General features: G+C 29.3%; 1 protein-coding gene across 1 annotated transcript; it reads left to right on the top strand.

Moving 5' to 3' along the window:
* Positions 1–3,088: 3,088 nt before the first annotated feature.
* Positions 3,089–4,874, top strand: LOC110624665 (inactive protein RESTRICTED TEV MOVEMENT 2). Its single transcript, XM_021769888.2, has 2 exons — positions 3,089–3,287; positions 3,498–4,874. Exons 1-2 carry the CDS (start codon positions 3,170–3,172, stop codon positions 4,697–4,699), a joined length of 1,320 nt encoding a protein of 439 aa, XP_021625580.1. The 5' UTR covers positions 3,089–3,169; the 3' UTR covers positions 4,700–4,874.
* Positions 4,875–15,644: the final 10,770 nt, after the last annotated feature.

The following is a 15,644-nucleotide window of genomic DNA, read 5'->3' as shown; positions in this document are numbered from 1 at the left end:
TGATAGAGTTGAATGGTCATATTTGTTTGTGATGTTATCTGCATTGGGCTTTTCTGATACTTGGGTTGGTTGGATGCGTATGTGTTTTTCAAACATGAGCTACTACATTGCTGTTAACGGAGCAGAGATTGGTCATGTGGTTCCAAGTCGGGGTCTCCGGCAGGGGATCCCATTTCTCCCTATTTATTCTTAATTGTTGCTGAAGGACTGTCTTTGTTGATTTAGGATAGTGAAAATAGGGGCCTTTTGCATGGGTGTTGTGCGAAAGTTGGTTGCTCCCCGGTTTCTCACCTTTTCTTTGTAGATAATTCCATACTATTTTTTGATGGTACAGTGGGGGAAGCTATACGGATTAAGCAAATTCTTGGTGTTTATGAGAAGGCTTCAGGTCAAGCTGTAAATTTTGATAAATCTGGTATCATGTTTAGTCCGTGTGTGTCTGAGGAAAACCGGTTGACCATTTCTGGTATACTTGATGTTCATCTTCCTTTGGGTAGCGGTAATTATTTGAGGTTACCATCTCTTATTGGCCGTAGTAAAAAAGCAAATTTTCTCTTTCTTGAGGGATCGCATTTGGAAACGTATTAGTAGTTGGAGTAATCATTTTCTTTCTCGTGCAGGTAGAGAAGTATTAATTAAATTTGTATTACAGGCAATTCCAACATATTGCATGAATGTTTTTTTATTACCTGTTTCCACTTACCGTCAGTTACAGGTCATGATGAATAAATTTTGGTGGGGTGGTTGTCGTGAGGATGGGAGAGGGATGAATTGGCTCTCGTGGGATCAAATGTGTGGGCGTAAATCGAAAGGTGGGATGGGCTTTCGGGATTTGGCTAGTTTTAATACTGCCTTATTGGGAAAGCAAGGTTGGCGTTTGTTGGTTGACACCAATTCTCTTCTATATAGAGTGCTCAAAGTTAAATATTTTCCGAAAGGGGATTTTTTGTCAGCTCGGTTAGGTTCTCACTATAGCTTCGTTTGGAAGAGTATTTTGTCTTCTCAATAAGTGTTGCAACGTGGGGTAAAGTGGCGAATTGGTGATGGTAAGCAGGTTTTTGTTGTTAATTGCCCTTGGATTCCTCGGGATATTAGTTTTATGCCTTTAGATGAGTCGATGTTTGTTCCTGAAACCATGAGAGTATGTGATTTGTTTGTTGAAGGTGAGCTGTGTTGGGATGTAGAGAAGCTAATGAATATTTTTAGTGTTGTTGATATGAGAGCTATTCTTACTATTCCATTGCCTCTATTCCCAAAACCGGATAAATTAATTTGGCACTTGCATAAGAAGGGTGTGTATTCAGTTAAATCTGCCTATTTTTGTGCCTTAGAATTGTCGGTAGGACTGGTGTGCTGGGTTATAATGATGGGTGGAACCGTCTTTGGTCTCTTGATGTTCCTCCCAAAGTTCGTGATTTTCTTTGGCGTGCTTGTCGTGGAGTGCTTCCTACTCGGGATATTCTTTTGAGGCGTGGGATACATGTACCTGCTGCATGTCTTTTTTGTGATCATGATGAATCTATTTCATATGTTTTTTTGCATTGTCCAATGGCTGTTGAGTTATGGAGACTTGCTGGTTTTTCTACTGCTGTTGATTTTCCTATATTCATGGATTTCTTTATTCATATTTATAATACTTTTGGCAGAGAAAGGACAGCACGTATGGCTATACATGCATGGAAGTTATGGCATGCCAGGAATGAAAGATTGTGGGTCAATAAAGTTTTGTCACCTAGTGAGGTTCATCATGCTGCTAGTTCCTATTTTAATGATTATGTGGCTTCACTTGTGGCTCGGCCAAGGACGTTATCCCACCCATCTGTTCCTCGTGTGCTCCCATTGGTTGAGACTACCACTCTTGAAGTTGATTGAATTGCATTCATTGATTGTGCAGTTTTTGCTAGTGCTGATTTGTTCGGTTTTGCAGCAGTATTTGAGGACTTGGAATGCTTCTTTTCCATTGCAATTTCGGGTTTCTATGAGGGGGTGGGCAACCTGTTATTGCTGAAACTTTGGCCTTGCGTCAATGTTTATCTTATGCTAGAGATTGTTTTCTTCAGGCTGGTTGTATTTTTACGGATAACTAATCCTTAGCCTTAGCTATTCGCTCTCCTCTGGATGACTTTTCGGAGTTTGGATTAGTTGTTTCTGATCGCAAGGATGCTATGCAGTTTCATGGTAACATTCATGTTCGTTGGGTACGGCGTTCAAAAAATAGAGCCGCCCATTTATTAGCTAGAGAGTCTATTCATCATGTTAGATTCAAGATTTGGATTGATATTCCTGATTATCTCTTGGATTATTATTCTACAAGATAAATAAAGTCTTTCTTGATTCAAAAAAAAATTAAGACTCTTGTTATTTTATAGAAAATATTTTTAAATTTCTTTTTTATATTTTTTTTATGTTTAAAACACTCAGAAAAATAATTAATGAAAATTATTTTTTCTCAGTAAAAGAAAAAAAAACTTATTTTTAAGAAAAATATTTTACTTTTGAGAATTTTATAAACACTATTGAACTTTCTATATAAAGACATTATTAATGATCTTTGTTTTGTTTTTTAATAATACAACCAAATAATAAAAAGAAGTTTTTTAGATGGAGACTATTCCTATAAACTAAATCTCATTCGTAGCTATAGGTATGCTTTTCCTGATACATTATCACATACATACATAGAAAAATTCAAAGGCAAGGCAAGGTATCCTTTCCTGATACAACGGTCATAAGATTATGTGTAGGTTTCATTCAGAAACCGAAATGTCTTCAAGCTCAAGAAATCCGGTTGATTCACCCAAACTTCATACACAAATATAAAATAATTTTCTGTATATCATAAAAACTAAATAGTAATTTAAGAAATTAATAAAGGTTATATATAAGCAAATGAGTACAGTACAGGGCAAACAAAGAACTTCCAACTTTTTTCCTTCAAAGGTTATACTTTGAAAGCTGATAATTGCAAGCCCTTGAAAAGTCCTAAAACATCAACCAAGTGAGGATTGTTTCATTATGAAGAAATCTATGTATATAAAAAAAATAAACTGAAAAATCTCTACTTGATAATTGTTTGTATATAAATAGAGATATACTTTACCAAAATCTACATAGTTCCATTAACGTTTTGCCAAAAGTGAAATAAAAACAAAGCAAGAAAGCAATAGAAATGGCTACAAGAACACGTACTGGAGGATCAAACACTATTCAGTATGAGGATTTTAAGCCCAAATCTGAAATGAAAGAAGAAGCAGCAGCTCATGTACTGCTTGTACATCTTCCGGCTGGTGAGTTTAACATCTCTCTTTTAAAAAATTTTCCTTTATTTCATCAAACACGTTGAAAATTAGCTCATAGAATTATAAGTTACGGACCAGAAAATTAAATATAGATTACTTTTTGAAACCCTGAGTGTGTATTCAAAATTATTAATTTTATTTAACATAGAATTTCAAGATTTCATTGTGTTTATGTTGAATTGAACTTATTTTCCACAGCTTTTCAGAGGGAGCAAGTGAAGATAACTTATGAGCGTTCGACCCGTTTGATTAGAGTAGTTGGTGAGCGACCGATCGGTGGAAACAAATGGAGTCGAATCAACGAAGCATTTCCCGTTCCTCAAAACTGTGATGTGCAGAAAATTCAGGCCAAGTTCGAAAATAGAGTTTTTACAATTACAATGCCAAAACTCGCCATCACGCAACCTCAGAAACCTGCTTTTACAAGCACTGGAGAAGAACCAAAGCAGAAGAAAGCGACTTCTCAAATGCCTCAGGAAGCCAAAACTGATGAGAAGATGCAAAAGGGTATGGAAGGCACTGAGACCCAAAAACAAACAGTTGGAAAGCAAGTGGAAACAGCTGTTAGCCCTGGAGAAGCCGCGAAAGATATTCCAAAGTCGAAAACTCAAGATGAAAACACCGAAACCCATAAACAAACAGTTGGAAAGCAAGTGGAATCAGCCGTTATCCCTGGAGAAACCGTGAAAGATATTCCAAAGTCGAAAACTGAAGATGGAGACACTGAGACCCATAAACAAACAGTTGGAAAGCAAGTGGAATCAGCTGTTAGCCCTGGAGAAGCCGCGAAAGATATTCCAAAGTCGAAAACTCAAGATGAAAACACTGAAACCCATAAACAAACAGTTGGAAAGCAAGTGGAATCAGCCGTTATCCCTGGAGAAACCGTGAAAGATATTCCAAAGTCGGAAACTGAAGATGGAGATACTGAGACCCATAAACAAACAGTTGGAAAGCAAGTGGAATCAGCTGTTAGCCCTGGAGAAGCCGTGAAAGATATTCCAAAGTCAAAAACTCGAGATGAAGCCACTTCAAAAGAAGAAAAGCATACTGAAAATAGGGAAGGATATGAGAAGACAATGGAGACAAAACAAGAGGAGACTGACAAGAAAAGAAAAGGAAACTTGTTAGCTGATGAAAGTGTGGAAAGAAGCAAGAAAAGAAAAGAAGCAGCGGTGAGGAGTTCAGAGAAGGAGAAAGGAGGTAAGCTTGAATTCATTGCTGAGAAAGTGAAGGAAGTGAAGAATGTGGCTGCTGCTGCAAAGAAGAGTGTGATGGAGCTGAGCGAAGAGAGGCAGTCTCTGGTAAAGATAGGTGTGGCAGTTTTAGCGATTGCAGCGCTTGGAGCTTACATCTCTTACACCTATCGCCATCGATCATCTGGAAATTCCAAGGACTAGTTTAATCTTCTACGACATTACTGATGATATATTGTCAAACATTTGTTCAAGTTGCCATTGAATTGCTTTTAATTTTTAATAATAACATACATATACCCTTTTCAATTAAATATGCTATTAATCAATAGAATAATATTGATCTCAAAGCGCGAGGGCGAATTTTAAATTTTGCTTACAACCATTTTCAATGTTTAGTAAAAATTTGAACCAGAATCGCACCAAACTGAATATTTGATTTTTTATATATATTTTTTAAATAATTTTAATAATATTATGAATATATTATATAATTTCAGAAATATATTTTATATATTATATAGTTTCAATATAATTTATAATTTATATTACTAGAATTATAGAATTTTATTTAATAAATTATATAATAAAAAATTATAAATAAATAAAGGTATTCTATACTTTTGATTGTGTATATATACTCTTTTTTATTATTTTTATATTTAATGCTATCTAACTAGTTTTATAAATTAAATTTTTATATAATTTAAATATGACTTTCTTTTATAACTATTAAATAGTTATTAAGGATATTATAAAATAATCATATAATTTAATTAGTTATTAAAAAATTTTAACCACATAATTTAAATAATTTAATTAATTAATTATACTTTATTTTAAATAGGTTATATATATATATATATAATCACTTTAGTGAATCACATATAATATAATATATTTTTATATATTAATTTCATATGTATTTTTACATTAAAAATATATATTTATTGATTATATATAACATAATATAATATTTTTTTTTTAGATTTGTATGGAAAATATATTAATATTGATATTATTATAAATGTTAATATTGTTATTTTTATTTTAATATTAATTATTTTACTCTTTTAAAAGAAAGGTAAAAAAATATAATTTTATTTGAAAAACATAAAAAATTGAAATTGAAATTAAAATTAAAATTTAAAAAATTAAAATTTAAAAAATTAAAATAAGAACCATACCAAAATTGCTTAAAACTATTTTGAACTATACCGAAATTTAATTTGAAATATAGTTTCTAAAAGTTAAAAACCGAAAATTTAGTTTCAGGTCTCGTTCTTCGCAAGAACTGTACTAGAATTAAAATCAAACGGTTTTATTAAAAAACGTAATTCAAGTATTTAAAAGTAAACGGCAAAAATTTTAAATCAGTGCTTAAACTTTTTATTAAAGTCTAAATAAGTCTAATTTAATTATTTTTTTACTATATAAAATTCTAAACTTTGCTTTTAACGTCAAATAAATTTTGATATAATATAACATTATTGTTTAATAGTAAAATATTATTTTTTAATTTGAAATATTAAAATTTAGTATTTTTAATTAACATAAAAATAAAAAACAAAATACAAGAATAATATATAAATAATTTTAAAAATATAATAATATATTTTTTATTAGAAAAAGTCATATTTTATTAGGTCAAAATTCATTTGAACTTAAATATAAAGTTTAGGATTTTATTTGACCAACAACAATAAAATGAGCTTATTTTGTCTTTGATAAAACATTTAGGGGCAAATTAAGATTTTTTATTTTTCCGATCCAATCCCCTTCGCTCAAACCCTTTGTTGAGAGTAACTTTAACCTTTGCGTGTGATTGGTCCAATTGAAGGGAAAGCATATGGACATGGAGATTTTCAAGGCATGGGAGTCTTAGATGCCGTGTTGGTGTGGACAATTTAGAGGATCAACGCTTGGGGATCTAGCACGGAGAAAGGCGGAATGTGATTTTGCACTTTAAAAAATAAACATAAGCCTTTTAGCTTAGATTTGTGTTTGAATTGCACGAACGGAAAATGGTCGTATTAAAGGTTTTTTTTATTTATATCAATACACCATATATTGTATTTAATCAAGGCTTAAAAAAATTATATATAAAAAGGTTTATAGAAAAAGTAATAAAAACCAACAAATTAATCTAAATCCAAGAAAAAAAAACTAAAATAAAAAAAAGTAAATTAAAAAAAATTTAACACCTCAAACCAACTAAATAAATAAATTAAAATAAATAAATAAATAAATATAAAAATTCAAACCATCGATTGAACATCGATTTCGCCTAAAATTACTACCACAACTTCAATATACAACAAGTTAAAACATATCTTCAAAACATAGTAAAAATATCGAAGATCTAAGAGCACTATAAAGGAGAGAATGTTGTTAAGCTCAACTTAACCACATATCAGAACGAAGATCGACGAATTTAGAGTATAATTTCAAATTTTCAACGTAATTAAACATAAATCATTCTTAAAACTAAATGAAAATATTCAAAGTAATTTAGATTTCGTAAGTAAATTTATATTAAAAAAAAAAAGAGTATAATTGATAGTTATGACTTGAATTTATCTTTGAAAAAAGATAATATGACATTGTAACTTTCATGGGAGGTTAAATAATTCTATTTTAAAACTAAATAAATTCATGTTTTGAAAAAAAAATTCAATCTATATTTTTATTAATAAATTATTAATTTTATATTTTAAAATATTAAAAAAATATTAATTGAAAATAATAACTAACAAGAATTTTTTTTTTTTTTTGTCAAACATCTCTTCTCCAATACGGTGATCCTAACGCCTCCTTCAGTTTTATTCGCAACAATCAATGTGCATTGTCAATTTAATTACATATTAAGACCTGATACCATTAAAAATAAAAATTATTTCGTTAATGAAAAATTATTTCATTAGTAAAAAGAATTATTTTAATAAATTTTTTAAAATTAAATAATTAATTTATTAATAAAAATAATACTCAAAAATTAAATAATAAATCTCTAAATTATATATTAACACCTGACACTATCAAAATTATTATAAATAAAAATTAAATTATGTGGAACTCCATGAATTTGTATTCGCTCCTCTTCTACATTTAACCTTTTTACTTTCATTTTAATTATTAAATAACCGTAACCCTGGGTCGGTCACAAGTCTAAGACTAGTGAGAAGTGATCCAGTTCGGTGATGTGACATGAAGAAAAGCAGCAGGCTCAGCCACTTTGCAACCCTGCTCGCATGCGAATTAGGAGAATTAAATAATCGTCTAGCGTGGAGAGGAGTCTGATACTTCCATACGTATGGATTTAGATGACAGAAACAGATGACACTGTAATAGAGAGGCCGTTAGATGTTACTAGCAGACAAAAGAAAAAAAAATAAAAAGAGAGAAATGTTTTTCTCTTCACTAGAACTTATCCTCGTATCATAAATTCTATTTTCTGAATCTCAGCAAATCAATAATCAAATATTATATTTTTTGTATTCTTGCTCCATCTATTTAATATATATTTTTTACGAATTTTTATAGCATTTTTTTACAATATAAACTCTTAATGCATGCGAACAAAGAATGTCCACATATTCAAATTTTTTACAGGTGCAATTGATTTGCAAAGTAATCTTATTAATTAAATTGAACTGTAGGTGATCTTAAATGTATATTTTCTCCCATCATTTCAAAAGTACAAACATTGACACTTCTTTAGAAGCTGTTGCTACACCATTAAAAAATTCTTGTTCAAATAATTTAAAAAATTTAATGATGCAGATATTTACATCGTTATTCAAAATTTCACTTGTTTTAAAAGCATAATAGACAATCCTTGTTTGCAATTAAAAATCATATGATGCTTCAGATGCACGTCCATCTGCTACTTGTTTTTCAAAAAACAAGCATTAAATTAACTCAATGGGGTGGTTTATTTGCTAAACCATTTAATATATTATTCTTTCTTTCACTATACTGAGAAAACTTAATTTCACTTGAATAGAAATTTTTATTTAAATTTGTGCATTATTTTTACAATCATTATATAATATGTTTAATCATTTATACTAAAATTAAATTCATCAACTATTTTATTCTATATTTCTTGAAACTGAGCTTCAAACTCACACTCTTGTAAACACTTATAAAATAATCGATCAATTTCCTACGAGATTGTAATAAATAAATTTAAGATGATAATGTAAGTTCATAATTGTGGTCCAAAATAAACTTTGTTATTGTCCACACATTATTTTTAACACCGTTTGCAATTTAATATTTAGTGTCAAAAGAATTTCTTTCCTCTTTAGTATCTTGTTTTGAACAACAATTATTTTTTTGTGGAAAATATTTTTTATTCTAATATGATATCTACTAATAGATTTTTTGACACTTAATCCTTTTCGATTTCTATATTTCTTATAAAAGTTTGTATGTCTATTCTCATTATTCACACCGGATCCTTTTAAATTATCATTATCATCTTGTTTTCGACTAAAAAATTATGTTATATACTCGATTCGAATATTTTTATCATCTTTTAGACATATTACTACAAATATGAATTAGAAAAGAAAACAGTATCATATTGTATTTAACACAGCAAATTAAAGAACAAACAATTTTAAATTAATAATAAATATTTATTTTTTTATCTTCATTATTAATATTTGAATCACCCATTATAATTACAAATATCTTCTGCATTATAATAAAATTTAAAGTTTTTTAAAATTGTTATTTTACTTTTACTATTTAATTAATATGTATTAATGTATAAAAAACTAATTTCTATTAAAATTAAATATGAAACGTAAAAAAATGAGGAATACAAGAACAATGAGAAAAATAAACAAGTTAAAAAAAATACACAAAATTCAAAGTACCTTTGTCTCTCTTGAAATTAATTTTTTTGCTCTAATATCCTTTTTATCTTTCTTCACATGACACTTTTTTTATCTATACTGTAAGTATTCTTTGTGTGAATTCTTTTAGGCTATATTATTTTTGGCAACATTCTATTATGTTAAGAAAAAAAAGTTAGGAGAAAAGGGAAGCATTGACTATTATTCAATTAAAGAAAAGGGGGAGTGAGAGAAAAGGGAAAGATAGTGAACTAATTAGGAAAGAGACGGTGAGAGAATTAGCAAAGGATAGTTGAACATTTTAGCGGTAAGAGAATAAGTTGGGAATAAAGAGAGTGGCCCAAGTCATGATAGGATGGTTTTGTGGTACTTCTCTGGTTCGATGGATGTTGTGAAGTTTCAATTCTCATTTCTAGCTTCAATATCAGGACGTTAAAAAAGCATTTCAGGTGTTGGTTGAACGGTCTTTGTGAAATAATTAGCTTTTTATCTCTTGTTTTTTTTTTTTTTTTTGGTATGATTAAAGAAGCATATTACTAGCTTGTTATTTGCCACTAAAGTGGTTGGCATACAACTGCAAACACATCCATGATGACATTAATTTGGAACTACCAAGAAATTAGGCAACTCTAGACAATGTAAGCATTGCATGAGCTTCTTTATAAATATTGTCCATGTATAGATTTTCTTATGGAAACTAAAAAGCAACGACAATACATGACAATGTTACAGAGACAGTGTGTGTAACAACCCGGGAATCAGACCACTATTGGCGTTAGGATTCAGATTGACTTAAGGTCGCCAGAGCTCGTAGCAAGCCTATTACACATCGTGTTACACATGATAAAATCCCATTCATGATCACATGATTTAACAAAAGTATAAATATTTCATGAACCAATGCTCGACCTGTGCATGTATCAAAACTGAAAACATAAAACCCATACTAGAATCCTCATCAAATGCTCCAGTATGGTCAATATAACATGCATCAAGCTCAGTTCAAACATAAATTCATACTTAACACTTTTACATAAAGGATCATGAAACTAGAGATTACAAGGACAAACACTCAGGGAAAGCACAATTCTAATCCATAAAATAATACATGTCCACAACTATACTATTACAAAGACTATACCAGCCACTCAGCTAACTTCCCGAGTTAACTCTGACCCTGCAAACCTGAGGTTAGGGGAAAAGGATAATCTACAAGAGCCTAGTGAGTAGAACATAAAAACAGTTCAATAAACATATGACATATGAATGCGTCACAATACAAACAATTCACATCAAGATGAATTTGTCACTAGTAACCCTCTACAAATTCCAATAGTGCCCGACCCACAACGAGTGCTCATCAGGACTTTCTCTTAAACATATCATAACATGTTCATAATGTCAGGGGTATAGAATTGGCAGCCCTAGTCTTTCCATATCCTTCATAGCATATAACATACTCAAGAGCTAGTGGATCATCCAACATCCGTCCACATCAATAATAAATTATGCAATGTATCATGTTCGTGAAATTTAATGCAAACAAGCTACTTACATATACATAGCATTAGTGATGCATGAGCATGCTTAAAAGGTTTGATATCTTTAAAATATATAATTGGTTTGTTGTATATTTACATGGCATATTGTTGTTGCTAATAATTTGTCTTGACAAAGAGTTCCAATCCTTCAAGAGTTACAATTCTTTTCTTACCAACATTGCACCCACCACCTCCTTCATTGATACATCAGCATTTCTTGCATGCATTGTTATATCTGCAAATTAGAGATTCTCTTGTTTTTTATTTCTTCAATTTGTGGATTTTAATAAAATCAAGAGCCTAAAGAGCCTTGTAACACTTCTTATCCAGTTTATAATAAATTAAGTTAGGAATGCCACACAATAGCCAATATAGAAATTTAAGTGAGAAGATCTAATTCCATCTTTTTAGTAATACTTTTAATTATACTCATTTCGGAAAAATGTTTTTCATTACATATTAAAGACAGTTTTTAAGTTGAAATTAAAGTTCAAATAGAGAAAAAAATTCATATAAATAAAATTTTAAAAGTTGAATCAATTTGTCATATAAAATGTTGAATTTGATCTTTAAGAAAAAAAATTTTCTTTTAATTTGAATAGTCTGATCTACTATCTATAGAAATACTATTGATTTTTATTTATATTTAAGATTTATTTTAAATAAATTTAAATATATAACTTGTTACCTATTAAGCTTATTTTATTTAGAGTAATTATCATCGTGCCAATGCACTATGGCTTAACTAATTAAAATACTCCTATAGTTTTAAAACTGCATTAAATGCCCCTATATTTTTATTCTGTCAATCGAAAAGAATTTTTGTTAAATTGTACCTATTTCTCTCAGTAGTTCAAGGGAAAAAAACTAAAATAACTTCATTTATTTCTGCCCTAAAGAGAAACCTTCAAATCCCCACATTTAATCTAAATGCCTCATTTTTTTCTCGAGATTTCATAATTCCCAAAAGCTTCCATTTTTTCTCTCGCAAATTCTCATTCAAAAGTTTTCTTTTCTGTTTCGAATTCTAATTACAAACTTGGATCGAGTGTCATATTGCTCTTCTTTTGAGCGGTTTTAAGTGCAAGTTGTAGTGTATTCAGTGGACATCATTGTCGAATCGAGGAATATATTATTGAAAGATTATTAGCTTTTGTCTCTCTATTTATGGTCCAGCCGAAAGTTTTTGAAAAAAAGTAAAATTATTTGATTAGGTATAACTCAATTTTTTATTACCATGAAGATATTTAGTTATTTTTTGAAAAAATTATTTTTTAGTCCCTTAGGTATAGCATAATTAACGGATTTGTCCCTCTATTTTTAGAACCCAATATTTTTATCCCTGAGGTTTAATTCCGTCAAAATTAGAGGTCCCTTTGTCCAAAATGTCGTTAGTGACAGAAAAAATGATCAAACTACCCTTTCTAGAACCTAACACTTTAGTCTCTAAAAATTAATTCCTACAAATTTATAGGTCTCTCTCTTAAAGAATTGAAGAAAAAAATATATTTTCTTCCATAAGATATTACATAATTAACAGATTTATTCCTCTATTTTTTGAATTCAACACTTAAATCTCTTAAGTTTAATTTTGTCAAAATTCAAGGAAGAAAATCTCAAACTCAATCTCCATAAACAAATAAAAATTTCAATAAATTTAAGATTCAGATTTAGCAAAGATAATAAAAATTAAAATATATAAAATTTAAATTATTAAAAATAAAAAGTTAAAACTCAATAAGAATTGATTTTGTGATACCGCTCATTGTCGATCACTGCTCGTCATTTGAAAAATTCATTAAAATGTCTCAGACATTTTAAAAAGCTTATTAGTTAGTCTTTCTGTTAATTTTAGTCATTAAGTATTATAAAAAAATTTAAAATATCCTTGATATGGAGAGACTAATTAGTAAATTTTTTAATAATTTGAGGGACTAACTAATAATTTTTTCTAAATTATAGGGACTAAATAGTAAAATATTTAATGATAAAATTAATAGAGGAACTAACTACTAAAATTTTTAAAATGTCAGGGATATTTTAATATATTTTTCAAATTTGAGGGATTAAATAGTGAGTTTTTTCATATTACAGGGACTAAATAGCAATTTTTTCATTTTATTATTGATAAGGGTATTTTTTGGATTATATTTATTCTCTTTCTTTTGACCAAGTGAAAATTATTGACTTAACAAAAATTTTTGACGGAGAGACATTGGATTTTAATGGAATTAAATCTCAAGGACGAAAGTATTGAGTTTTAAAAATAGAGAAATAAGTTTATTAATTATGCTATACCTTAGGGACTAAAAAGTAATTCTTTTAATTTTTTTAATAATACTTGTACCTCCATTTTGTTAGGTATGTCTGTACTTTAAAATTTTTATACTTATAAATTTATACATATTTCAATGTGTGTATTTTTATAATTTTATTACATATTGATAATGGAATTTGCAGAAAGGTACAAGTTAAAAGTACAATATGAGGATTGGTTTGGTGAAATGATGAAAGTATTTTCTGATAAGTACTTGTATATTCGCTAATTATCTGATGTGTATAGCATGTTTGGATTAAAGTCTAAAGTTGTACAATTTGTGTGTGAAAATGAAAATTAAATAGAGGATGATTTGGACTTATAATTAATATTAGATATACACAAAGATAATCCAGTAGTGAAGATCAACATGTTTAAGAAGTTTGAAACCTTATTGTTAATATGTATGAAGAGAATATTAAGGGTATTAACTCTGGTATACATTCTGATGTTAACACTGGTATTCTGCCTAGTTTAACCTTTGTGGGGAATGCTAGAAGTGGCAAAAGCGTGGGAATGTACCTTTAAGAGGGAGTCACACTAGGCTAAATAAAGTGCAGAGTTTAGAGAGTTTAGAAAATTAGGATGCAGAACTTTCAACACTTGCACTATGTATATCTATAGTTGGATTCAATGAGTATTTAACTCCTAGAAATGATATTACTTTAACAAATGGTGAGGCTATTTATGAAGATCCATTAGGTGAAAATGATTGTGATAATAAAAGTAATGGTATGGGCATTATGAGAAGTGATGGAATGCATACCGGCAACAGTGAAAGAAACATTAGGGGCATGGGTGAAAAAGGTTATAGGGCAACAGTCTAAGAAGCAATAGGATCAATGGTGAAAGAGGGCTATAGGATCAGCGGTTAAAGAGGCAATAGGAGCAAGGAAGGAAGAGGCATTATAGGCATAGGTAAGTTTGGCATTTCAACCATTAGGGATAACGGTGAAGTAAATGAGGGATGTTCAAAAGATGAAAAATGAAGTTATGGTTAAGAGTGATGTGATGAAATTTTACACATTTACTCGTATAGTTTTGAAACCACATCTATCTATTTTGACTAATTTTTATTAGTTTTATTAGATTTTTATATTTAATTTTAGGATTTTTAGTTTTAGTCTATTACTTAATGTTTTCACCTCAGTGTCTTTATAGATCAAAATAAGTCAAGGAATGAATGAGACACTTTGGAAAGAAATCTGAGACAATTTGAAAGAAATTTGAAGAAACAGACAAAAATATGGGGTAGCCTCGTACTTTTTCTTTGCCCCATGTTTTTGCACTCTGTCTCGTATTTCTCTCCAGACAAAAAAATTTTAAGCCGAATCATGCAGTATAAAACACAGGATAGACCCGTATTTTCATGGTCTACTCCGTGTTTCGCTCTTTTCTACACGCTCTACTCCATGTTTTTTCTAGTAGTTTAAATCCTCTGTGTTTTCCACCAGGGCCACAAATTAGGAGGGTTAAGAGAGTATAAATACATAATAATTGTGAGACTAAATGACTTTTTGCCACTTTTGAACACATATACACGGTAAAAATAAAAAATAAAAATTCAAGAAGGAAGATTTGGAAGATTTAGAAGGAGAAATTCATCTAGAGTTTTTCTTTCTTCTATTATTCTTTTGATTTATTAATCACAATTATTTAAAGATGATTTTGAATAATTTCTCAATAGATTTTATTGTTGAATTCTTGAATATGAGCAACTAAATTTTTTTGCTAGGGGATTTAATGTAGTTTGGATTATTGATTTTTTTTTTTAATTTATTTGAATTGATTTTCTTTATCAATCTATTAGATTAATGCTTTTGAGTACCTATAGAATGCTTGAATGATTTTATGAGATTAATACTGGAAGGGAACGTTTAGGACTGAATTAGGGATTGAATATCATATGAATATTAATTGGATTGGAAATGAAGATTTGATCTATGGAGTCTTAGACAAAATAATCATAGTATTTGCAAAATTAATTAGAGAATTATTAGATTATTGGGAGATAGGTAATAATTTTTAATTAATTAATTTGGTCTTACTCGGGGGAGAAATGATAATTAAAATTGGATTATTAACCAAATAAATCAATTGAATCAGGTCAAATAAAATCAAAATACCCTAGTACTTAATATTAATTATTTCACGAACTGTTTTGTTGAGTGTTTAATTTTATTTTTTTATTTTATTTCAAGTTTACAATTATCTTCCACAATTGATGATAATTAGATTTACAAATATTTTATCACTTAATTTATAGTCTTATTCTACTCCTTTTTTATTATTTAAGACAATTCCATACACTTGTAGATATCGCATAGCATACGGTCTGTTAGAGAGAGAGGAGAGTGATTCTGAGCTATCTTTTCCAGGAATTATGCAATTAAAATAGGGGTATGAGCTAATTAAAAAGAAAT

Source organism: Manihot esculenta, chromosome 10 (genome assembly GCF_001659605.2).
Source record: "Manihot esculenta cultivar AM560-2 chromosome 10, M.esculenta_v8, whole genome shotgun sequence".
NCBI lineage: Eukaryota > Viridiplantae > Streptophyta > Magnoliopsida > Malpighiales > Euphorbiaceae > Manihot > Manihot esculenta.
Note: the sequence above shows the minus strand (reverse complement) of the source record. Positions and strands in the feature narration are given on the sequence as shown.

Excerpts from the sequence above, each read along its gene's own strand:
- LOC110624665 (XM_021769888.2), top strand. The coding sequence starts at position 3,170 with ATGGCTACAAGAACACGTACTGGAGGATCAAACACTATTCAGTATGAG. Across the intron at positions 3,288-3,497 it reads GCTTGTACATCTTCCGGCTG|CTTTTCAGAGGGAGCAAGTG; the intron begins GTGAGTTTAACA and ends TATTTTCCACAG.